This window comes from Ananas comosus, linkage group 9 (assembly GCF_001540865.1).
Source record: "Ananas comosus cultivar F153 linkage group 9, ASM154086v1, whole genome shotgun sequence".
Lineage (NCBI taxonomy): Eukaryota > Viridiplantae > Streptophyta > Magnoliopsida > Poales > Bromeliaceae > Ananas > Ananas comosus.
This window is the reverse complement of record NC_033629.1, coordinates 13554728-13581218: the sequence shown is the minus strand read 5'-3', so window position 1 is coordinate 13581218 and position 26491 is coordinate 13554728. Positions and strand designations below refer to the sequence as shown.

Sequence of the window (26491 nt, the reverse complement as noted above, 5' to 3'; positions counted from 1 at the left end):
AAGTAAAAAAAAATAAAAAATAAAAAATCCTCCTTTTTCACTCAAGGAGGGATTTTTACGACCGAGAAAGAATTAATTAACAACTACCAAAACGAGAGCATCAAACGACGTAGTCAAAACAACTCCCTTTTTTTTAAAAAAAAAAAAAAAAAAAAAAAAACAGAAACGCCGAACAACCTCTACCTCTCGACGAAGCTTAGAAAAAACAAAAAAGTAAGGGGGAAAAAACAATAAATATTGCAATTTAATTAAGAAAGACCAAAATTTTAACACTTTACTTACCAAATTGTGGGAGAAAAAAGAAACAAATCTGAGCAACAATGTGAGGCTTGAGAGAGTTATTTATCACAGTTGGTTTGGAACAGCAATAGTTATTACAAAGGCATACGAAAAAAAGGTGTAGTAAGAGAAGAGCAAAAAAAAAAAAGAACGCCCAAAGTCTAGGGAGAAACACTGACTTAAGCCCCAAGAAATTTGCCCACGTTTTCTCCGACGACCAATACATCACATGACATGCTGTTTATTTAATTTCCTTTTTCTATTTTTTTTTTTTTTTTGTTTTTCTGTTTACGGATTCTTCGGGACGCCTATGTTGACGCGGACTCTACATGGCAAGATCCGAAAGCGACAGCTTTTGTGCAGGAAGGGGTTGTTGCAACTTCAACATATTACACCTCGTCGTCGTGTTTCAAACCATAAACGAAAGAGGCATGTTATGACACGTGGTGGGGCCGCACAGTTTGTTCTAAAAATGTGTTTGACTCAGAGTCGGAGTCGATATCAAAGTCAAAATAAGAATAGGGTGAAAACGGAATCGAAATAATTCATCATTTTATTCCGTATGATTCACCATCTGAATCGAAATCAAAATAAATAATTTTTATTGTCTGTATTTGGTTAAGATAGATATCAGAAATATAATCAAATTAATATGTCAATTTTATTTTTACTAGTTTAAATTCAAACTAAAAATTAAATATAAAAAATATAGGTCAAAAGTTTAATATATTTTTTAAAAAATTAAAATTTGAAATTGAACAGATAATTCAAAATATAAAACTAATTTTGATTTATTCAAATTCAAATTTAAAATTATAATTTCAATTTCAATTTGAATTCATAAATTTAATTTAAATTTTAAATTATATTTCAATAAAACTTTAGATTTTATTTAAATTTATAAAGAGATTCGAAATGCTAAAGTGAATTTTAATTTTTAATTTAAGTTCAAATTAAAATTTATAAATATAATTTTAAAACTTAAACTTATGTTTTAATTAAAAAAATAAGGTTAAAAAATTAAGTTTAATCCGAATAAATTCATGCCATTCGGATTCAATTTTCAATCCGGTTTTCTAAATCGGATTGAAAAATGGGGTAATTAGAGGGATTCCCATTCACTCAGAAATTGGAATCAAAATAAAAATCCCACATATCAAACATAGACTAACGAATTCATCCATTCTGATTTCAATTTCAAGTGTAAAAAACAAGCTAAACAATCACACCTTATAATTTAACGGTGGGGATGGCGAAGCATACTTCGTTTGTGCTACGTGCTATGATAAGTGCTAAGTTGATAGACCTATATTGACATAAAAAATAATAAAATTAAATAATATTCTAATGCCTAGGATCATAAATAGAATAAAATATAAATTGCATAGCATTATATTAGAATAATAATTCAAACTTGAATTTAAATATATATATAATTAGAAATAAGTTTAAATCTTTTATGATTGGTATCAGTATAATATCGATTTCAATAATTAATATCAGAGAAAATTATGCTTCCAACATATATAGAAGAAAATAATCAATCTATGGAAGTGAAAAGTTTGACTGCGATAGTTCAGTAATATAATTTTTCTTTCTATTTCAGACAATCTCTCATATGATATGAAAAAGATAATAATTCATCACTAGGATGCACGTTAGAATGTGACGGAATAATTACCTGTTTATATAGAGTACAGATCGACTTTTCATTAAAATCTGATTAAAATTCTATTTAATTTAAATAGATTGGAAAAAAATAAGATAACCATATCAAGTAATTCTATATCTATTAAGATTGCCTTCTATTTATAATAAATTCAAATTTGATTACATGATTAGTTGGGTCACATTTATGAAAATCCTAACACAAGCTACTCAGGCAAAATCTTATCAGTTTGGTTGGGTTACAAGTAGATAGTGTGGCACGTTAAATCAGCGTTGTTTATAAGTTGGCTAAATTTTTGTTCATTTCTGATGCATCAGACGGTTTTTTTGAGAGAGTACCGCATGCTATCTGTTTCGTTTATTTTTTAAAAAAATAAACTTAGCTGAAAATATAAATCAATTAGAATTTAAACTTGAAACCTCGGGTACCAACTATTAAACCAGACGGTTGCTCAGCAGTTTCGTAGCGAATTCTACTTTTGTGCTTTTAGTAGGGTAAGCATTCATACTCTCACGAATGTTGCATTTGTTTTGTATGCATCTCCTCTTAGTGTGCGCCACCAATGCGTCCAAATAGAGCCTCGGGGCTGATTTGGCTCGACCATGTGACAGGCGCTAGCTTAATCACACTGCGTTGTGTCTGTCGGAAGCTCCAATTCGAGAGCTACTGTGGAGCATAGAAATTTGCAGCTGCAGATGGAACGCGTAGGTAGTAGTGGGCTGCGCCGTGCAGCAAATGCTGGGCCTAAACAGGCCGATATTCTCCCGGGTCTAACGAAACGTACAAGAGGAGGCCTTGGGCCGGCTCTTGCAGGAAAAGTAATGGGCCAGGCCTTCCATTATATGGACGACATCGACAAAATCAGTCCTGGCACGGCCCACGCACAGCTCTCCTGTCCTGTAAGGTTTAATATTGTTCCGTAAAACAGTTTTTAAGCAGTGCTATTCAGTTCTCATGTAGTAAAAGAAAACAAAAGGCTAAAAAAAATAAAGATTTTGCTTTTGACGCTCAGAATCTTATGTTAGCTAATCGACGTATGTGCTGAAAGCTCAAAAATCTTCGATTTTCTCTTGTTTGGAAGGGAGAAAAAAAGGAGAAAAAACTAATTAAGAAAAAAGTGCTACTTCTTGTTGGTGCCATTAAATTGTGGACTGTTTCTCCCCTGCGCACAGCTGCTTGTATTAAGTGGGCAAGTAATAAAAAGTTGGTGGAACTGAGCAATCGTCCCATGCCGTCCAATTAATAACGGACGGCGGTGATCAAACAGCTCCATTGTTAAGTCCGGATCCGGGTTCGCATGCGCCGGCATTCATGCGGTGATAGGCCCGTTTAAGAATCGGTTGGTAGGTATTAAGAGGCCTGAGTAGGTAAATTCAGCTAATTAATTAATTCTATTACTATTCATTTTTAGTACACAGTTATAGCCTCTTTTCTTCGTCTTTGTTCAAACTTCAAAATAGAGCGAGCAGGGATCGATCGAGTCGTACGATTAATTGTAGCTAGACAGTAATTTAACGAGAACAGTAAGCCAACGCAAAACCGTACAATCCGGCGCGGTGTAACACTGAATCGACACAAATCTCGAAGCAGCGTGAACGGCGGCGGATTACACTTGGAACTCGGACTCCATCCCATCGGTCTAGCTAGAGAGCTGCATGCGACTTTTGACTCCACAATAAATCGGGCACTAGTAGAGAAAGCAGCTCGACTTTACTGCACTGAAGGAGATTGCTGTGCCTGCACTACACAGCTAAGAACCAGCTTCAATATATATATATATATATATATATTATATTAATATTAATTTCCACGGCCATTAATTAATACATAATAAGACGGGAATCGAACAACACACAACATAAAACAGCTAGCTTTGAGGTGCAAATTATAAAATAACTCTTTAACAAAGTCAAACTGTTGGTTTCATCCGCAGCAACTGCCCCATATATATATATATATATATATATATATATATATATATGTGATGATGATATGGTATACCATCATTACATTCCTTTTTAATGCTTTACTTTAAAATACTTGTTATTAATTTATTTTATTTTATGATTTGCCCACTCTTGCTTTGCGCGTGTGTGGCGCATTAAAAGCATCGACCCAACCCCTACCTGCACCAGCGTACTACTGCGAAGCCTCCCCCTTCCCGCCTAACTCTAACTCCCACCTGCCTCTGCGCCACACAGACACACACGCCCATACACCCCATCATGCGCTTTTCATGGCCCAATACAATTTACATCCCCGCTAACCAAACCCCATCCTCAGCCACGCGGCGCCCATCCGTAGCCCCCTCTATGGAACGGCCCAACCCAGCTCTTCTGCATGCCTCCTCCTCCTACGCCTCGGTCTATTTATAGGCCGCAGCAGCAGCAGCAGCAGCAGCAGAGTTAACTCTCCTCTCCTCTGCTCTCCTCTCCTCTCCTTGGTTATTAAAGCGATCGAAAGGTAAAGAAGAGGCATTGATCTTGGATCTGGGATCTGGGATCTTGGATCTTCGATGGTGGTGTTCTGCTTCTTGGTGGACCAGCGGCGGATGGTGAGGAGCAGCAAGCCGGCGGCGGGGATATGCTCGCGGTGCGGGGGCTGCGCCAGCGTCGCCGACATGGAGACGGCCACGCGCTTCTGCTACGTCCCCCTCTACCGCAAGACCTGGCGCGCCATCATCTGCACCTTCTGCGGCGCCCTCCTCAAGTCCTACCGATAATTAACTAACTAAGTAACATCATCTGTATATATATCACGCACATTTCCGATCCTTTCTCTCTCTCTCTCTCTCTCTCTCTCTCTATCTCTCTCTCTCTATATATATATGCATGTCCTAAGTAACAGCACATGTTGGAAATTAATCAATGATAATTAATCAGCCGAGCGGGACGAAGAATATTAAAGAGATATAGGGAGAGAGAGAGAGAGCTAGAGCTGTAAATAAAGTGCCAATAAATTTATGAGGCTTGAGAACGTATATATGTTTACTTAATTTGTACTTGGATATATTTTTGTTTCAGTTTATTGTTCTGAGATATATGGATGTAAATTGATTTGCATTTTACCTTCTTAAGTCGGCATGCAGTCCAATAGATGGATAGATAACTTCTCTTGATTAATTAGAAATTTCTACACTCTAATATTTGCTCCCTCTCTTAATTTCTTGCTTTCTCGATCACATGTAATGCTGGGTATATATATACACACACACACCAGTGATATATGTTTGTACAAAGACATGTTTCCTCATCTATATATATATTTTCTTTATGTTTTTACTCGTTCCGGACGAATTATATATATTTCTCCTTGAGTCTACGTATTTCCCAAATTTGTATTTAAACTCTTAATTTGTTAAGAAATATTGGCAGTAGATTTTTTTATTTTGAAAATTACAAAAAGTAAAATGTGAATATAAATTGTTTAAAAATGAAGTGAAAATGAGAACCACTTTGTTTTCAATTTTCAGTATTTTGAGTTTAGACAAACGGAAAGATAATATAAAAGGAACCAGATTTCACTCACTTTCCCCTACATGTTCAGAAACTAAAAAAATGTTTTTGTGGATTAATTAGGTGCCTTTTCCATTCAATTTTATCAAATAATAGAGGGAGTGATTGAAAGTCGACCGATTCTTATTTCTTATGAGGAAAAAAANCCGATTCTTATTTCTTATGAGGGAAAAAAAAAAAAAAAAACTTGATAGACTTTGGTGAACGAAATGTTACTCGTAATTGTTTTGGGAGACATTTTTGCATCAGATTATTTCTACAACCAATGACAGCACTGTAAAATCTGCGAATCACTCACATATATGCCGCGACAAACGCTTAGGCAGATATACAATTAATCGATCCCTTATTAAATTTTGGATTTGTCGTGGGAGTAATGACATCTGCAAGCGGATCAATTAATGAGATCTGAGCCATAAGGATGCAGGAGAACCCCATCATCCGAACCAAGCCTCTACGTGTGCGCGCCAGAATTAGTGGATGTTGCCGAAGGGAGTGGCGATGCCATATGCGAAAAGGAAGAGACTTGGTCGGTCCATTTGATCGGTTCGACCGCCTAATATACAGGAATACGATAATCGATCCCCAACTTACAGTGAGTAACAGGATTGGAAATTTGGAATCACGCATGTGTTCTACCGAAACATCGCTATCCTTTGTAATTAGTAATTAGACGGTGATCGATCTCCGCCGATTCATCAAAATTTTCTCCTGTTCCCACCGTGAACAAGCCATGCATACATCAAGAAATGTTGCCACGCGCGAACATGCGGTTTCGTTGGTGGAAGAAAATATTCCCACATTTAAAGCACCCAACTTGCTAGACATGGAGACATGTCAAGATTTGGAGCTGGACCGAAATTAGCTATCAGTCCCCGTTTGACGGTCGAGGGGAATTGCTTCGCAACTAAGAATTCTCTGTAACGTCCACGTCATGCTAGTATATATGAAAAACGGCATGACGCTAAAATCAATTAATATATAATAGAGCGAAGATTAAGAAAGTTTGTACAAATTACGGGATATGGAGTTCCGCGTGCTGATTAATTATTGAGAAGGACTTTGGCTGCTGTTGCTGTTGCTGCTGCTGCTGCTTCTTCCAATTTTTTATGGTTTATAAAATATTTTTCTGCGCCTTCCGGACAAACGTACGAGTGCAGTTGAGCAACTTAAATTAAGAGAAAACTTCAAATATTTCCATATAATTTTACTTTTTTACACTTTAGTATTCTATGATTTAAAGTGTATCAAGTTAGTACTATGTGGTTTTGCACTTTTTTACTTTAGTACCCTGTAGTTTAAAGTGTATCAAGTTACTATCTTGTGATTTTGCACTTTCTCACTTCAGTATCCTATGCTTTCGCACTTTCTCACTTTAGTATCGTATGATTTTTAAATCATATGGTACTAACTTGATACAAAAATAAAATCACAGGATATTAACTTGATACAAAAATAAAATCATAAAATACTAATTTGATACACTTTAAATCATAGAGTACTAAAGTGAAAAAATGCGAAATTATAGGGTACTAACTTAATACACTTTAAGTCAAATAGTACTAAAATAAAAAGGTACGAAACTACGGACGGTTTTTAAAGTTTTTCCTTAATTAACAGTTGATCCCCACGTATAATTTCCGAGTAATGGAATGGTTCATTAATGGAATCGTGGGGTCGCTGAGATGGTCCATCGATCCATCTGCAGGCATGGAATTGATGAGCCATGCCACTTCACCAAACAATCAGCCTGTCAGCGCTCAGTCCCACCATAAATAGCTAAGCTCGGTACAGGCTAAAACAGTGTTTTAATTAATGCACCGCGTTGTCGCCTAGTTTGAAATTTCTCTTTTCCGTGAGTATTTGAAGTTTTAAAGTTGGATCTTCAAAATATCTGCATAGTATTTTTAAATTGCGCTTTCTCTGATACTAATAAAAAGAATGGCAATTGGACATCGAAACTCATCTTTGCGTTGTTTTCTTTAGCACCGGAGGAGCAGAGCTCTATAGCACTCGTCCAAACTCTTTTTAAGTGTAAACGATACTGAGTTGGAGAAACACATTTTTTACTTCAGGTCTCAAGGCCCGCTCGTTCTAACTCTTAAACAGATTTCTATTTAAGAAGCAAAGAGCAAAACATTAAACTACAAATTTTTATTCCAAAAACCATAGAACAGGAAACCACAAGGCTATCTAGGGGTGTAAAACGGGCCAGGCGGCCTGCAGCACGATATTGGGCCGGGCCAAGACACAGCATAGCATACTGTAGCACTCGTACCGTGCTAAACCGACCTAATAAATCGGGTCGTGCTCGGCCACCTCCCTGTAGCCCATTGGCCCATGGGCGGTGCCTACCAACCTGGTATGGCCCGGTCCCAAGGGCTCCCAACTCCAAATGCTTGGGAGTTGGGAGCTAGGCTGTACGCCTTGGGCCTCTCCCAAGGGAGCTGGCTGGGCTTTTGGTCCCCTTTGGATCAAAATACTTTCTTAACAGTCTGTTGGGAGAGCATTTTGGTCCAAAAAATATTTAAAATTTTTGAATAATTTTAAAATTTTATTATTTTTATAAATATGTTTTAAAATTTGAAACTTTTTTTTCTCATATATTATTTTTTAAAAATAGTATTTTAGTTTTTTTTAATTTCTTTTAAAATTATATATATTTTTAAATAAAGTAAATAAATAAAAAAGGATGGCCAGAAGCCCGGCACGGTCCGGACCGTCCGGGCCGGGGGCCCGTGGGGGCCGGGGGTGAGCAAACAGGCAAGAAGAATACTTGGAAGAATATTCTGAGCAAAAACAATTAACAACATGGCCTGTAGGCTGTAGCAAATAACTTTGACAAGACAAATGAGACAGCTTCGATAAACCGAATTAAGTAAGTTAGCGACATTAATTATTCTACCATCAGGTCCATCACCGGCTAAAATTGTTGGTTTAAGATGAAATACGGAAACTGCGCTTCCAGCGAAAAAATATGGGCTGATAATCCTTTGTCAGACCGACCGTCCCTAGAGCAAGTGGCAAAGGATTTGGTGGTTGGTACCCGAGACCCAAGTTCGAATCCTAGTTGATTCACATTTCCAGCTAAGTTTATTTCTAAATGAAATAAACGAAACGGGTAGCGTGCTACTTATCTCTCAAAAAAAAAAGAAAAAGAAAAAAAAGATAATCCTTTGTCAGTACAAGTCAACCGATACAACGGTTAAACAAAAGCTAGAAAAGTAATATCCTTACATTTTTTTTCTTTTTTTTTTTTTTCTTACAGAGAATAGCAAGACGATCTTCTAGAACTGTACGGTTGAAAAATTCTGAAAATTAAGTACCGAACTTGTGATCTTGTTTATGCCAATGAATTTAAGATCTTACGCAAATTTAGTAAGTAATAAAGGGCAAGGAGAGCTGTGCATGTCTCAAACTGAAAACGAATTAGCACGAGCAGGAAAATTTAAGTATATTCTTCCGGAAGAGTGCTGCTATGGGTCAAGTTTAATATGATTCCGTATTTGAAATGAAGAGTTTTGATTGATTTATACATGTTGTAAAGCTATATCAACTAATAAATAATTAATTTAATTTCAAAATTTGAGTAGGTTTTTTATTTTTAAAATTTTAATTAGCATAAATTATAAATTCATATGACTATAATTTTTTTTAAAAAATAAGTACTTAACTTAATTTTTATATCGGAAGAGTCATTAGATGATGTAAATCAGATAAATTAAAATGCTGCTACCTATTTGGAAAATGACAGAATAAACGAACAGGCACAGTGTAGGGAAAAAAAAAGAAAACTTCAAATCAAAATCAAACACGAATATAAAAACGAGAGAGATTCGAGCATCGGGCCAGGTAAGATTTGTCGGGTTTAAATTTCGTTCATGGTCCAGCAAGGCCCAATTTGCATTTGGGCTTCCAAATCCAGCCCAAAAATACAGGTTAAGCTGGCCCATGTTTAGGGCTGGGTTGTTTTCAGCAGTAAACCCCCGCGACAAAAGTGACGAGGGGAGCACCCACCGCTGGCCCTGTTGCTTTCGAAGTCAAGTTTGCAGAAGAAGAAGAATATGGAAAAGAAATTAAGCAGAAGAATATTTAGGAGGAGGATTGAACCGTAAACCATTTTCTTGATAACGAAGTCAAGTTAATGGCGCACAAGAAGAAAGTAAAATTAGAAAAAGAGAGAGGACTCAACCAACTCTCACGGTAGTGCCTGTCACTTTCCCAATTTTTTTCTACTTTCCAAAAGCAGGGCAGCTTCCACTCACTTTCTATCCTTCAAACATAAGATTAAAAAATATATTTAAAAAAAAAAAAAAAAAACAGTACTTCGAAACATCGCAGTATCAGCCTAAGATCAAAATGCTAGAGCTCATCAGTTAAAGAGTATTTTAGAAGAAACTAAATTATGACTCAGCATTAATACATATCAGTTATAAACATGATCTCTTTCCCTCAAACCTTATGAATTAAGCTACTTGAATTATGAACTAACTGCAATAAAAGCTGTTTAAAGCAACTCCGACAGCCCAGACTCTCAAGATCCGGATCTAGGTAGCAGCAATAAAGTAGAAAATAAATGAATAAGAATTTTTCTCAAAAAAAAAAAAAAAAAAAGTAGCTAAAATAGGCGCATGAGAAGCAAAAAATTATGAGGCTTTAGGTAAAAGAGAAATCAAAATAAGTGCCAATTGTTACTTGAAAAGCAATCTGAAGCTAGCTGAGACGATTTTAATTAAAGATATTATAAGTCTTTTTTTGTAAAAAGGAAAAACCTTACAAGAGCAAAGTTTCCCACGCCACACAGAGAAACACAACGTGAAACTTACATGCACCAAATATATATGCGGAATATCGAGTTTCACAAGAGACATAAGCCACACAGACAAGTGAAGAAACAAAGCTGAAACCAACTTACTAGGGAGATTAGTTAGGTAGAAGGGGATTTATTTCGTTCGGTTAATAAATCCTCCACCACGGAAGCCACCGGTCATAAAGTCCTTATAGACGTCCTCGGGCTTTTCTGCTTCCTCCTTGGTCTTCCTCCTTGGTCTTCATCGTACCAGCTGCTTCTTGCTTCTGATCCTCCTTCTCCTTGTTATCAGCTTCTTCCTCCTTACCAGCCGCTTCTTGCTTCCTATCCTTCTTCTCCTTACTATCAGCTCCGCCCTTCGCAAGCTCTTCCTTTAGGTACCGATAAACCGGAATCCCACCTAAATAAATAAATAAATAAAGAATAACGCTAGTAATAATAATTTGTGATTATCGTCAAAAATATTATTCGAAACTATTAGTAGTTTAATAATTATCACTATATTTCTCTACTGTTTATATCATGCAGCTTTTTGGGCGAGGAGTCGTTCAAATTCTACCCTATCTATCTGAGCATCCTGAATTAAAAATATAGAGTACTGAAATAAAATTTCAGACACCTCATCATTCCATTAGGCTATGGGCTCGATGTTAAGAGGATCGATATTTCGTAACAATAATAATATGCAATGATAATAATAACAAACAAGAAGAGGAACGGGCGTAGCCGCGTAGTTACAGGTGTAGGGCCTGGTGAACTCGGCGAGGGCGTGATCGGTGATCCGCCAGGCGATCCGGCAGATTTNACCGCCCGCCCAGCACCACCGATGGCCCCCCCAGCCGCCGCGCCTACCACCCGACCAGTGCCGATGATGGCCGTTGCCGCCCCTGCCGCCGCACCCGCCGCCCACCCAGCACCCCCCATAGCCGCCCCGGAGGCTGCGCCTAATGCCCGCCCAGCGCCGCCGATGGCCCCCCCAGCCGCCGCGCCTACCGCCCGACCAGTGCCGACAATGGCCGTCGCCGCCCCTGCGGCCGCACCCGCCGCCCGCCCAGCGCAGCCGATGGCCGCTGCCGCCGGATCTGCCAACCCCCTCCGCCCTGCCTCCGCCGTCCACTGCAGAGATTCCCAGATTCCCATCGCCCCTCTCTCTCTCTCTCTTTCTTTCTCTCTCTCTCCACTCCCAACAATCCTCCCGAGTTGTTCTCTTTAATGACTCCTTGTATTGTTGTACACCTTTCTTCAAGAATCCGCGCGTCAGATAATTTTATAAAATAAATAAATAAATAAAATAAGAAAAAAGTAAAGAAATTATAAAAAACAAGATACCTGAATAATAAGTAATTATTTCTGTAATAAAAATATAAAAATAAATTATAAAAAGAACTAAAAAAGTAAGGACAAAATTATTTATTCTTGACTATTAAAAAAAATAAAAGAGTGAGAGAGAAAGTGTGTGTCTGAGAGAGAGAATGAAAAAAAAAAAAAAAGAAAAAAAGGTAGGGCCCAAGTTATGACAGACTTTGGGAAGCCCCAAAGCCTAACCCCAACTCCCAAAGCATTCGGAGTTGGGGTTGTCAATAGTGCAGGGAGCCAGCCTTCAACCCAACTCCCAGCCCGGGCCCGCTCGGGAGGCACTAGCCACACGGGCCGGGCCGGGCCGGGGCATCCCCTCAAGCCAGGCACGGACCAGGCCCGTGTCGTGCCGGGATTGGCCGGGCCACCGGGACGCCGTAGCAAGGCCCAGCATGACCCCGTTTAACTAGCCGGGCCGGCCTAGCACGAGTGCTACAGTACTCGTTCTGTGCCTGGCCCGGCCCACTCTCGTGCAGGGCCGGGCGGCCCGCGGGGCGCCAGGCCCGTTTGACAACCCTATCTATAGATAGATTCCTAGTACAGTTAGGCGAGCAGTTGCCCGCACCTGGTGCACCGGATCGTTCTTTCTTAAAGAGTCCTTGTACTGTTGTACATTAAACTCAATCAATAGCTACCAGTTATCAATTGAAAATGCAGCCATAACCCCACCATCCTGTCAACACAAACTGAAACTCCTTAAGTGTTGACGTTCAAACTCAAAGATCAAGATATCATCATCAAGGATCTGAACCTCTCCACATGAACCAAAATCCAATATAAGTCTCAAATTAAAGTTTCAAAAAAAATAAAAGGAGGAATTTAATCAACTCCCTGCATACAATAACAGGTACTAGGGACAAATTCCCGCATTCAGTTTATCATTAGTGAAGTGTCCTTTGCTTCGCATTTTATACTTGATGATATATCCTGCAGTTCGCTGTTGTGTTCATCATTACTCTCCAAGTTGGTTAGACCTGAGAATTTTAGGATCAACATATTTGGTCCTGCTCATCCCCAGCAGATGCTTTCTCTTCTACACTTCTAAGAATCGACTGTTTTCTCCAGAATCTTTTTCCCATTCTCTTCCTCCTCATTGGACATTGATGCATCACTGCTGTTATATATTACTTTGTTCTGATTGCTAGAAGAACTTGCACTTTCAGAGAAGATTTTGCCGTCAGAAACACCAGAATCAGCTGTCCCTTCAGATGCTGGTAAGGATCCTGAGATGGATGGAGGAACGTCAGAGGGCTCCTGATGATCAAGAGACGGAGACTCATCCTCCCCGTCAAATAGGCTCCCGGTTACTAAGGCAGAATAGAGCTCATGATCAGGGCGGACTTCTGGATCTTCAAGGTAAGTCAAATGCTCCTTTATAACATTTGGCTGTTCCAAACTATCGGATGAAGCATCTTCAGGTTCTTTTGATGTACCTAGGTCCTGGAGAGAAATAAGTGCATATTAAAGAATAAAATATAAAAGCTCAGTCTGCACAGCATCTTATTATGGCTATTTTTTTTAAAAAAAAAAATCTCACTTCAAGCACCACCACTCGAGTCATTTATATTCGAATGATACCTATTATGAATCTTATGATTACGCACAAAACCCCTAAGACACGAGACTGTCAACTAGTTGACTAGTCATAGTCCGGTTGAGCAATCAGCTGATCAGATTAATAGAGCCCCAAAACAAATAAGATAATTTGTCCTGTTCCAGTTTGGTTTTCAGAATCTTAAAATAGAAATTTCAATTTAGTTGGAAAATGCTTCCAAAAGAGAATCAAACAGAAAAGAACCAAGTGAACTCATCCTTGCAGAAATAAGAGGGGAAAAAAAAAGAAGAAGAAAATCACTTCTTCATCTACAACAGAAACAAATAAGACAAGGTCTACCAACCACATTTTCATATGTATGTTCAGCACTCCTATCATTAACAGGATCATGCGCCAATACACTTTCCTCATCAGCTGCATAAATGAGAAGACAATAGCACATCTTGAGAAGTCTTCTTAAGTAGATTAAAAAGCTTAGCAATAATGTGCAGCATCTACTCCTTTTGGACAACATGTAAGATATTTGTGGATAATGGATTCACTCCTCAGCAGTTTAATGTAAGCTACCTACAAGAGAGATAAAATGATTCTACTTATACAGGAGATTAATTTGAACAAATAATACTGAAGCACCACTGTACATTGCAAGAATTATTACTCTAAAAGGACCAAGGAATAATTAGATGCTAATACATGCAACTTTCATTAATGGAAATATTGGAAGCAAATAAGTTGCTGACAGAAACAAACAGAAAAATATTAAATAATACTTTGGTCACAATGAAGGGAAGACTGAGCAACAGAATAATATTTAAAGAGTGATTAAAAAAAGTAGCAGTTAGTAATCTAAACCTATGGAATATAGATATAGGTAATATCCAAGCAACCAAGTAATTCAATTCCAAATAAAGAGTCCCTTACATGCCTATACTTGCAGAAAAAGCCAAAGATCAGATTAAAAGCAGCTTGTTATCAAGAAAGCAGTCTTTTTTTTTCTTTTTTTTTCCCAAACTAAACTAAACCACCATGCAGTTTACGTTCCATTTTTTTTAGCCACTTAGCATCCGCTAGTGTATTCAAGTTGGCTCCAAGTATAGCGAGCTGTAATTAAAGAAAATAACAAGATAATTGTGACAGAACATGTCATCAGTAAAGAGAATCCGCTTACTTATTTAATAATGAAAATTTGTTTTCTTTGAGGCAGCAAAGTAAGTGCAACACATGAAAATGACAGACTAAACATAAATGAAACACATAATGAGTTCAATATCAAAGGCCAAAGCTGCACAGTATTTCAAAGAATATAATATGAGCATTCCATGGACAAATATAACCAACATACAGAATTTGTAAGGATTGAGAAGTGCGGCTTCAAGCATAGCTTTAAAATCTTGAGCAGCAGATACTAAGGGATCAGTCTCATCCTGAGAAGGGAAAGATAAGATTCAAGCACTATAAAAGCAAGCTATATATGAAAACAAACAAAAGTACATATCTATTACCTAAAGAATGGCAGGTTAGATGTGTCGCAACAACAAGTAAATAGTTATATATGGAAACAAATAAGAGAACAGCTAAACATAAGGCAATTGATGCATCCAAATCCAACAACAATTAAAGAATGCACAAGCTACCTTGTTCGAATCCTGTTGGGCCCCAAGCACGTGAGAACCAAATATATCAGGTACTTCTGAATCTGACGATACTCCTTTCGAATCCCCCACCCAGCTAAAATCAGCAGGCAAGGACCGTGATGTAAAGTCATCTTATAAAAGAGAAACAGCAACTCAAAACTCCAGAAAAATTGCTCGATAAAACATTGAAATAATTTTTTTAAAATTTCATTAATTAAGTTTCCCCTACCTACTAAGCCGCAGCTATTATCGTGGAGATATTCTTCTGAACCAATAATATGTGGCAGCGGACTGTATATTGGCATGGCCTTCAAAAGTTAAGAAGTCCCGGAAATATATAAGAACAGTACAGATGATGAGCTAGAATTCTTTTGTATCTAACATTTAAAAAACAAGGAAGGAATGATGCTTTTTAGCAAAAAAAATAAATAAATAAAATGAAGGGAAACATTTTCTCAAGAGTGAATACAAACTTACCCTGAAAATAGAGCTAGTTGAGCAGTCTTTGCCTTTCAAGTGATTCTTACAAGAAGTCAAACCCAATGATAAAGCTTCTTTATATCTCGGTAAGATGTCAAGCTCATAGTCCTGAGCAGGGACTTGTACTTGAACTGAAGTTCTTGTACTCTCCTTCATATCTGCAGGCATGCCATCTTCATCTGAAATTTTCTACAGAAAAGAAAGATATAACCTTCAGACTCCAAAAGATAACAGATAATTCATACATCATGTTTCTCAAAAATGACTAAGAAAGGTAAATGTCTTTTCCTGCTGTGTGATATCGGTAACTAGTTGCCACAAATAAAAAACTGGGATATCCTGAGGTCATATAAAAGGGCAAAGTCACAAAGTTCAGCTAAGATATTGACGTAAACAGAAAGGAAGAAAATTTTTATATAAAGGACAGCATTTAGTTCTGAGCATAAGCCAAAGAGCACAAATTTGTACAGCCAAATCTAACAGGAAAGCTCGTAATGTCCCATTCTCTCTGAACTATTGATTTCAAGTAATAGACAGGATTGTTAACAAGGTGAACAAGACAGCCATTGTAAACCCGCTACAGCGTTTGATTTGCATAAGTAATGACACAGGATTAGCTAAAATAAATGCTTAGGCTGTAATCTAACTGCTGCGCCACTGAAATATAAGTAATCTAAACGTATACAGAGCATGCATGTAATAAATAAGAAAAGAGAACTTGTTACGGACTCAGTGGTTTGACAGCTAAGTAACTAGATATTCATGGATTGATTATAGGCATGGTAAGATTAACCTCAAAACAAGGAGCAAACATTTGCTCAAAACAAGGAAAAGAACCAATTGGAAGTTGTACTTGCATGGTCAATAAAGCGTTGATGACAAAGGCTGTTAAAAGAATGTATAGCGTTCTTCATTTCTAGTTCGACAACCCTAGCCTGGTCCAGCAATCCATTTAGTTCTGCTGCAGTACTTTTTGCTCTCTTTTCCAGCTTTTCTGAAAACTCCACTAGCCACTTCAAGACCTGAATGAAAAATATAAAAATAACATACATCAAATTGATCATGCAGAAAAAATCTATCAGTGTTCTGTTAATACACATCTTCATCTCACGCGGTCAAAATGATTTCCTGAGAAATTAAATATCAAATATATAATCAGGAAATTACTTGGTAGAATGTCTCTAGGAAGAAGATATAGAGTCTGTGAAGTTTTGAGAGACGCCGAAATGTATAATGTGTGCCAGATTACGCAACATCAAATGACAACAGTAGTCTAAAAGATTTCAGGCCTATTCGGCTTTGCTTATGCTTCTGCTTCCAGTAGCAGCAATCTCGATTGAGCATTTGGTTGAACTAGAAAGTGCAGAATTTCCGCTGCAGCAGGAAGCATAAATGAGATTTTGAGCCTCAAAAGAAGAAGCTCAATTTTGGTGCTTCTGATTCTGATGAAAAAGAAACTGTTCAAGCAACCACTCCCAATAACAATATTCTTCATTGGTCAGCAGTACACCCTACAACACAGCCGATGAGGCCCAAATAATGCCTGGGAATGCTTACAGGGAAGGTAAAAATAATGCTAAAAATCCTAATTTTGAGGGGAAAAAACAACAATAGAGCAAAAAAAAAAAAAAAAAAGCATAGTGATGGCGTATTTTCTTCGGAGAGTTGGGGTTAGAAATATAAGATCACGAAATCTACAAATGGGCGCGAATTGGAGAAGGAGAAGGGGAAGAAGAAGAAGAAGGAGAAGAACCTCGTTTTGTAGGCTGAGACGCTTCCTGATTGAATCCGGAGCTTGGGTTTCGTCCATCGCCATCGGAGGGATCCAAATGCTCGGAGCAGGTAATAAGTGGGGAATTAGGGTTCGTGCTCTGCGCTAGCGACGGACGACGACCGGTCGACTACTCCGGGTTGAGCACCGCGAACTCTGTTTTTAATGCGCACCCCTAACTGTACACCACGCTGTGAATTCCAGTAACCTGAATTTTGTGACTGTTCGGTTAAAATATGATTTTTACTCAAAAATAAAAAACACAAATACTTTTATTCTCTTTTTTTAAAGAAGTAGTTTTTAAATACATTTGGTAGATTTTTAATATGCATCTACATAGAACCTAATTGAACTATCCATTAGGAAAAAAGCAACAGACCAATTCACGCTCTGTAGATTACTCTGAGAGGTTAAAAGCATAGTTTAGTTTTACAGTATCTAAATTTCAATTTTTTAAAAAATAAAAACTTAAAAATATTCTCAATCTTTTTTCTTATGATGCTACAATACTTAAAATAGCAATTCAACTATGATCTGCGGTGATTAGTCAAAATAGTTTGGTACTCCAAGAGCTACCTAAGCTGCATAGCAACCTAATGTACAATTGAGCATGATTGGCTAGTATTAAGGTTCATCTAGCGGCGCTAGTAAATTAAAACAAATAAAATTGGAATAAAAATATAATTAATCAATTGCGATATATAAAACATAATATCCCGTCTACAAAAAAATATAATATTTTTTTAGCATATTTTTTCACTGCATGCAAAAAGGAAGCTTTAATTCTCTTTCTTTTCTTCCACATCTGGTCACCAAACCAAACCCAGAGAGCGATTAGGGACCACCTAATCTCTAAGCAATATTACAATGCCACATGGCCCGGGCCCAGCCCAACCTAATTGACTTGTGTGTTTCATGAATTGGCTGCGACGCGCGCGGTAGTTAAGCGATATTGAATTGGGCCACTTACTAACTCAGCAAAACCATTTCGTGTCCATTTCTCAAGCGAAAATGATAATAGAGTTAGTAATATATTACCTAGGAGGAGCCTATTGTGATGAGCAAATTAATAATGAAAAAAACGCTTGTTTATTTCTTAGAAATTTCAAAGGATTCTATTTTGACAGTTACATTTTGGATGCTGACGAAGAATTGGGGGACTAACACAAAGTACATGTTTACAAAGAGCTAATATAATTAGCCTATGAAATTTCAAATACTCCAACACAAATTGAAATAGCATCTCCGAAATATCTTCTCCCATTATTGGCCTTACTAGTGTTTGATGTTTGTGCGAGCAAAATTGATCTCTCTCTCTCTCTCTCTCTCTCTCTCTCTCTCTCTCTCTCTCTCTCTCCATTATCTTTTGTTGTGTAAACATCATGTCAGTAACCAATTCAAAAAAGTTATCCTGATGACTTTAGCAAACCAAGCAAAGTCCACTTGCTTGATGTTGCCCTCACCTTCCAACTTCAACGGATATAGAATACATTGTAATTTTAAAAGATCAATAAAATCAATCAAAAGATCCAAAAACTTTTGCCAATTATTATATGAGGGTCGAAATGTAAAGGACATAGACAAAATTTATTTGGAGCTTGCTTTTAGGAAGTTTTTCACACATCTCTTAAATAGCAAGGAGAAGAAATAATCTGCAATTTGTTTAAAGTGTCTATTTTCATCCACCACTCTTAACAATTATTATAATTTTCACTATCAAATGTACACCGATTGTTATGTGGGATACTTACTAACTTATATGCTAATATGCAAATAATACTGTATCAAAATCGCTTCGTGCCATATCAACCAATCAAGTTGTTCTAACATTTTATGCCCTCGAATTAATTAGTGATGATCATACTCACGAAAACACTGTTATATTTAAACTCTGATATTTTTATAAGGACCTACAATGGAATAATAGGTATTATTATTAGTTATTTATAGTGAGATGAAACAATTACAGATCTATTATTCAATATTCATACTTAAGAATACATACGGATTAGCCCAGTTTCAGAAACAATTCAATTTACTCTAATAAAAAAAATATACATCCAAATTTATATAATATGATAAACGATTGGACACACAGAAACGGCCATTTATTAATTTTATTTATTCATATGAGCTGAGCTGTGAGAGAGAGACTCAAAGTCCAAATTATATACCACTTCAAGTTCAAACAAAGCCAACGACCATAACCAAAAAAAAAAAAAAGAAAAAAAAGAAAAGGGAAATGCTTCGCTGACTGAATAACTTCCCAATAATAACTTTTATAAAATAAATAAATAAATAAATAAATAAATAAATAAATAAATGAATAGGAAGGGTCGAAGGTTAAGAGATCCTTCCGTTTTCTCTTTTCGCTTTCTCTCTCTCTTCTTTCTCTCTCTTTGTTCTATCGGATCCTTCCTTTCTCCTTCAGCGGGGGGAAAGGGGCGAAGAGAGAGGAGGAGGAGGAGAGGAGACCATCCTTAATTTTTTTTGTCTTTTTCCTAATAATTACTATTCAAGTAAACGTAGATCGTGGTGTCAAATTCGCCTCTTCGTCGCCCGATTCGTCGTTTGCAATTCGCGAAATCGACCCTCGTGGGCGACACCATGAACGAGAAGGCCTCTGTTTCCAAGGAGCTCAATGCCAAACACAAGAAGGTGCGATCCTTTTCGCCGAATCCGTGTTTTTTGATGTTTTTTCAGATGATGTTTTGTACCTTGGGAAGGTGCGATCTTCTTGCGTGCTCATGATCTCAATTTGGTGTTCTGGTGTTTGGAAAAGGGGGGGAATTTGAGATCTTTGATGAGGGTCGTGTTGATTTCTTTACCATCTTTTGCCGCTTTTCTAGAGATCTGTAGACTTTCAACGAGATCTATAATGCTATTAGTTGTTGGAAGAGCTAGATGATTTGGGTGTTAATTATTTGCAGAGAAGGTGCGATCTTTGATCCCATGTTGGCAAGATTAAGGGCTTTGAGGGCTTCTACCTAGGGTTTGCTTTTTAGTCGTCTAATAGTTTTCAAGTTAATGAAAGTAAACTTAGAAATAGGTTAACGGCTTCATTTTATCTCTTCAAGCAATTCTAAGATTTTCTTTTGTCCATTATGAGAAAAGGGAATGTGCGAACCAATTCTATATAATTGTTTGGTTGATCCCTATCATTATTTGTTTGCTTCATATACTTCTCACACACGGAATTGGCAGATGAACATGATGATCCTAACGTAGGGGAAAAAAAAAGAAGATAGGGTGGTTAAAAAAAAGGGTTTTGAAAGAATGGAATATGGGTGTTTGGTATTAAAATGCTTGTTAGGATGCTACTCTCCAATCATCAATTGTTTTCTATTTCTATTTGTATTCAATTGGGCTAACTGCACCTTTTTTTTTCTAATTCCCATTTGTTTTTCTCTATTTACTCAGATCCTTGAAGGACTTCTTAAACTGCCAGAGAACAGGGAATGTGCCGACTGCAAAGCCAAGTAATGGGGTTTATATTTTTAGACTTTGCTATTTTAGAGCTTTCTGCTTGATCATTTAAAGTTGTTGTAATTACTAGGAAGTTGTTGATCCTTGTTATAGGCTTATAGTTATTCACATTGAAGTCATAGAATATCTGTTCTTATTTTTCTGTCCACTAGCAAGTATTGTTTTTGGTAGCTTGTTCGGTAGTTAGAACTGAGAACCTAGTTGTGGATTATAAATGATTGTAGTAATCTCTGGAGAAAGATGGCAAAAGTGCTTATTATTCACATATTATTCTATTAATGATGGTTGGACCTAAAGATTTCCATTTAGATTATGTATTCATTCTTATATCAGCAATCATTCTGCATGAGGCTTCTTATGATGGATGGCGAAATGGCGCATTTATGACTGATGATTGTGATAGGTTTAATTGTACTTGTTTTTTTTTTTGGGCTGGATGATTTTATCTATCCTAATGTGGATTTGATGTCTTGCAGAGGTCCGAGATGGGCGAGTGTGAATTTGGGAATTTTTATATGCATGCAATGTTCTGGAATCCATAGAAGTTTGGGAGTGCACATATCCAAGGTCATTAACAAACTTTACATTCTCTTAATGATATGTACCAGTAATATTCTGACTCTATTTGTGACCTTTGGTCTGCAAGCTGTTCCTCTCTGGCAAAATCATATGACAATGGCATTATTCTTTGATGATTCTTGCGTTATCTGTGAGATCTTCTGGTTATTTACTAACAAATGGTAGCAATGCTGCTTATAACACTATTTTCTTGATCTTAAATGTTCTTGGTGGTACAGTCTTAATTAATTAATTATTAGTTTTGTGGTGCTCATGGATAGTCATAGGCTAGTCGCTTGTAGGCTCCAACCAGCAAGATATATAACTTAAGCAACTGTATAATATGAATATGCATGGCAGATTGACCTTTTAATTTTGAAGCTTTTTGTTGCTTTCTGTACAAAGGTATAAACGTGGGGACCAAAATCTTGAGAGATGTATCAGGTGTTGACAACAGCTATGATGGAGAATTTTTAGGAGGTTACTTTGCTCAGACCATAGAAATTAACATGACAGGCTTTTTTTAGGAGGTTCATAAGTCAAGAACTTTTAATGGTCATGATGTTCATCTTCATGGGTTGTTTCTGGAATTTGCCTTTCTTATCTACTTTGAATATTACTTAATTATTTTTGTCATCTTTATCCGCATTTTAATTTGGATTTGATAATTTATTCTGCTTTAGAAATTGAAGGGGCTTCCAATTCAATTATCGAGAATTGTTTTTATTTTCACCCCTCTTGACTGCCTTTTTGATGTTTATGTCAATGTAGGTAAGATCTGCTACTTTGGACACATGGCTACCAGAACAAGTCGCATTCATTCAATGTATGTATTTCACCTTTGAACTTGACATAATTTGCTTCAGAAATCATCAATTACTCAAAAGATCTTAGCGTCATCATATTCTCCCTTTCTTTATCACCTCTGAAATGACTTCTCTTAATTGTTTGCTGGATGCAGCAATGGGAAATGAAAGGTCGAACAGCTACTGGGAGGCAGAGCTACCTCCAAACTATGATAGAGTTGGAATTGAAAACTTCATCCGTGCAAAGTATGATCTTCCCCCTTTTGATATGTATCGCCTTAGTTTCACTTATTCTGCCCTCTCTTGTATATGTAACATCATATATGAGTAAGTTTATTTATTGGTTTTTGCAATACATACCCCTGAAAATGTGTGAAATTTTACACATTTCCATGCAAAGTTGTATTTGCATTTGTGCAATCTCTGCTAGTTTGCAGTCAGACCCCTCTAGGCTATGTATGGTTGCATAGATACCCCGCAGGTGTGTACAAATAAGCAATGTTTCTTATAAAATCCATGCAAACAACCACCCCGTTAGGTGCATTTTTGCAATACCGATTGCTTGGAGATATATATGCAGGAAAACCTTTTTTTGATCTATTGGCTAAAAGTGAGAAGTTTGTATCCACCAGATATGAAGATAAAAGATGGATACCTAGGAATGGAACGTCCAAACCATCTTCAATTGCGGAAGATCATAAGAATTCTGAACCTCAACTGAATCATGATGATAAAGGAAGGAATAATTTCACCAACAATATAAGATCTGCTGAGCGGCAGCGCAATGTTTCACCACCCACCATGAAGAAAAATACTCCAGTGGCTTCTAATGTTTCCAGCCAGGTGACACTGACTTGATTTTTTTTTTTTCTTCTTTTTTTTCACTTCGACAGGTTTACGTTCAATTTCCCCAGATATGGCATTTATCATTTATGGAACTATTCTATTGAAACTGAAAAACAATTAAGTTTCAACTCTGCTAGATGATTTTAAATATCAGTTTCTTTCCATTTAACCATTCTCCTTTCCATATGTCTCCATCGTTGAGCCTTTACATACATATTCCTGCAACATCATACTTATATATGGACCCTACATACCGTTGTCAATTTAATTTATTTGCCTTGTATATATATATGTAAATATCCTTAATGTTTAATTGTATATATATGTAATATACCCTTCTATCTTTTAAATAATGTTTGTTTACTTATATGCCCCTTGGAATATGCTTAATTGTGTAAGCACTCCCCCAAAGTTGGTATTTGGGCATGTATACTTGAAAACCTTGCCTAATTCCTCGTGTGCCCCTGTATCTATGCAAAAAGCTATTTGCATATAGGTAATTGCAAATACATATGGAATTCAGAGATACAGAAACAAATACCAACTTGGTGGGCTATTTGCATGCTTTTACATATTCGCCGTGGGCATACGTATGTAAAATACCCTTTGATAAATCATTTAACTGTACATAATCTATAATGGTATTATAACTTTTCATGGCTGATCCATGACAGCAGGCTTCATCCGGTTCAAAAGCAGAGCCAGCTATACCAAAGGCTGATTCTCCGCAAGCTCCAGAAACATCTCCAGTTAATTCAACACCCCCAAAAGTCAATACTACCCCTGCACCAGCTCCAAAAGTTGATTATGCAACTGATCTATTTAACATGCTCTCGATGGATGTCACAAATGAGAAGGGATCAGAATCTTCTTCCAATGATGATAATGGATGGGCAGAGTTTCAGTGTAAGATCCGTTGCATAATCTAACCTCTCAAGAACATATAAAAAGTCCTTTTTATATTTTCTTTTTTTTGGTCAAATCTTGTCTTTTGCAGCTACATCAGAAGTGCTTCCTGCTGCAGAGAAGACAGGCACCGCAAAACCAGTTGCTGAAAGCAAAACTCAGTCTCACTCAGGGATTGAAGACTTATTCAAAGATTCACCAGCAATGACTTTATCTTCAGTTCCGATGAAAACCCAAACAAATGTGAAGAACGAAATCATGAGTCTCTTTGAAAAGGTCATTTCTTAACTCATTTATATTCTTGGTTTAAAAAAAAAGGCTGCTATTGATCATTCCCTACTTTTATAAAGGACATCGCCCTGTTTGGTGAGAGCATGAGGGAAATTTAGTTTAGTGTCTGTATATTCAGTGCTCTTTGAAATTCCTATTTTTGTTCATTCTTCAATTTTGTTGTCGGACGGGAATGTCAAAAACAAGGTGTACTTTTGGACCATCAGTGTGAGTACTTAGTGTAGGTGAGGTAGAGGGTGAAAGTTTTAACCAGAACAGCAACCACTATGTTATTGTAAAAGATCGTCTCTGTTTTTTGGCTGAAGAAAACTTTGTGATGATCATTCCAGCCTTATGATCAAATTAGTAGTGCAGTAGTGATTATAATATAGTAAGTCCATAATCTTTTTATAAAAGAAGTGCAATATATCTAATGTTAGTTTTCTTGGTTGTGCATTTGCAGTCCAACATGGTTTCGCCGTACTCCCTTCACCAACAGCAGCTCGCATTCCTTTCCCAGCAGCAAGCTCTCTTAGCAGCTGCAGCAAAATCAGGTGTTAATGCATCCCAAGCATTTGCACAAACTAATCAACCGATAGCTAATGGGTCCCATGTGCCTAATGGAAATTTCCCAACTCAGAATTGGAGTAATCCTGGTTATCAATTTCCAGGAATGACAGGGGTAGCTCGACAAAATGGTTTCAGTGCCTTTGGCCAGGTAGCCTTCTCAAAGCTCAATAAGTTGTAGTTTACATGATTATATCAGAATTCTGTGATTACCTTTTTCATTTTTGGTCCCTCTGTTTTTGTTGACAGTTAGAAAATATTAGTCAGGCACAACCTTCTGGGAACTACAACTCTTTTGCTGCACCTGGGTAACCTGTTCACTCTTTAGATAGTTTTGCGCTATAATATTGTATTATTACCACAACCTCTCGATTTTGTTTGTTGCTAAAGTAGTCATATTTTGTGTTCAAATAAGAATTAAAAAAGTAGCTTTTTATCTAGCATGAAGGTAATATATACCTGTCAGTCAGTGCTAAAGTAGGATTCTCCAATCGACTCGTTAAGCTACAGTATTTTTAAACCATTTTTAATTTGATTCAATATCATTTTTTTTAAAAAAATTTACATTATAAAGTTTGGTTTAACAAATGTTCTTATAGAGTTTAGTTTAACAGATGTTATCTCTGGCTTCCTTTCAGAATAACCTTCTCTCTTCTGCGTAGAGATAGCATTGCAATAGCTATTGTTACTTTCGCTTTGTTTCTCATTTTTCCGATACTTTTCCAAAAGTTTCCAAAAGTATGTTATTGTCGTTGGATACGAGTTTCAGGAGTTCCTATTTCCTCATTAATACTTGGCCCACAAGTTAAGATCTTATTCTATGCTTTAGCTTTTTATTTACCATTTCCTTGAGTCACACTGTTGGTATGTTCATACTATCCAAACTCGTTAGGTCATGCAAAAGAAAAGAAAATTCTAATTAAGATTACTCTGTAATCACACAATTACTAAGCCTTTATCTTCAAGTTATTGATTGACTTTTCATCGGTATGATAATGTGTTTTCCTATGTCAGAATGTCCAACAATATGGGTTCTTCTGTACCAGCTAAAGGAGTAACCACTGTCGGAACCAATAAGACACTCGCATCCCCTGCCTCTTCTGTCGCCCCCGCTCAGTCGGCCAAGGACTACGATTTCTCCTCCTTAACGCACGGAATGTTCTCGAAGCAGTGAACAAAACCTTAAATCATGAGTTATCAGCGTACTGTTATAGCTCCGACTCTTTGATAATCAGGAAATACAGTTACAAAAGCAAAGAAAACATGTCGTATGTGTCGATTGGGTGCAATTGTTGTAGAGGCTAGTTTGGAGGATTTGGTGGGCTTAATTTATTGTGTAGCCTTATGGGATGAATAAATACTGGCCTAATTTGCTGGTGGTATTTCTTCTTTTACACAGATGGATGGGACTCTCACTTGTTTGGGCAATCACTTTATATTACTGTCCTTGTCCCTTGTTCTTACAGTCTTGTTTACTTTTCCCACATTACGATTTCTGGTTTAGAGGAGAGTGATTCATTGCATGGTTTGTGCTTTATATCTAGCATGGCAAATGTGTATTAACCGACAAATGCTTCCACATGATTCTACTGTATTAAGCATAATTGGTCCTATTTCCCCCGGAATCTCACAGCTGTAACTCGTGTTGTTGGTTTACTGTCCTTGTTTATCTTTTCTGGTTGATTTGGAACAGTTTGTTCTTTTTCTTTCTTTGTTTTGTAAATATCTATTTAACAAAAAGTTTATGAGTTCTCACTGCAGCAAGAAGCTAAAGTATGCCTTTGGGCACTGAAAGCAGAAATTCCATTTCAGAATGTTTGTTATGCTGGTAGCTGTGGAGGGAGTTATGTTAATGAAGCTTTTAAAGCAATTCTTTGAACACCTCTAAAGGATGTATGTAAAGCCTAAGAGTCACTCATCCAGGAGAGACTCTCATGTTCAAACTGCTTTTTAATTTGCTGCAAAAGCTGTTCAATGAGTAAC

At 37.1% G+C, this 26491-nt stretch overlaps 3 protein-coding genes across 7 annotated transcripts; 2 read left to right on the top strand and 1 right to left on the bottom strand.

Moving 5' to 3' along the window:
- LOC109714999 lies at positions 4178 to 5226 on the top strand. The gene has a single exon (XM_020239774.1). It carries the CDS (start codon positions 4464 to 4466, stop codon positions 4668 to 4670), a length of 207 nt encoding a protein of 68 aa, XP_020095363.1. The 5' UTR covers positions 4178 to 4463; the 3' UTR covers positions 4671 to 5226.
- LOC109715462 lies at positions 12244 to 17218 on the bottom strand. Of its 4 annotated transcripts, none has more exons than XM_020240468.1 (8): positions 17052 to 17218; positions 16156 to 16320; positions 15296 to 15487; positions 15048 to 15126; positions 14819 to 14949; positions 14527 to 14608; positions 13528 to 13598; positions 12244 to 13069 (listed from the first exon to the last, which is right to left on the bottom strand). In XM_020240468.1, the coding sequence occupies exons 1-8, from the start codon at positions 17112 to 17114 to the stop codon at positions 12671 to 12673; spliced, it is 1182 nt and encodes a 393-aa protein (XP_020096057.1). In that variant the 5' UTR covers positions 17115 to 17218; the 3' UTR covers positions 12244 to 12670. The 4 variants fall into 4 exon arrangements, with proteins under 4 accessions (XP_020096057.1, XP_020096058.1, XP_020096061.1 ...); XM_020240469.1 differs by lacking the exon at positions 17052 to 17218 and adding an exon at positions 16466 to 17021; XM_020240472.1 differs by lacking the exon at positions 17052 to 17218 and having other exon boundaries at positions 16152 to 16275.
- On the top strand, positions 19410 to 26133 carry LOC109715335 (probable ADP-ribosylation factor GTPase-activating protein AGD5). 2 transcript variants are annotated; one of them, XM_020240301.1, is made up of 11 exons: positions 19410 to 19727; positions 20490 to 20548; positions 21032 to 21122; positions 21885 to 21939; positions 22075 to 22165; positions 22552 to 22762; positions 23443 to 23671; positions 23763 to 23947; positions 24405 to 24659; positions 24758 to 24816; positions 25555 to 25691. In XM_020240301.1, exons 1-11 carry the CDS (start codon positions 19677 to 19679, stop codon positions 25556 to 25558), a joined length of 1290 nt encoding a protein of 429 aa, XP_020095890.1. In that variant the 5' UTR covers positions 19410 to 19676; the 3' UTR covers positions 25559 to 25691. The 2 variants fall into 2 exon arrangements, with proteins under 2 accessions (XP_020095890.1, XP_020095889.1); XM_020240300.1 differs by having other exon boundaries at positions 19411 to 19727; positions 25523 to 26133.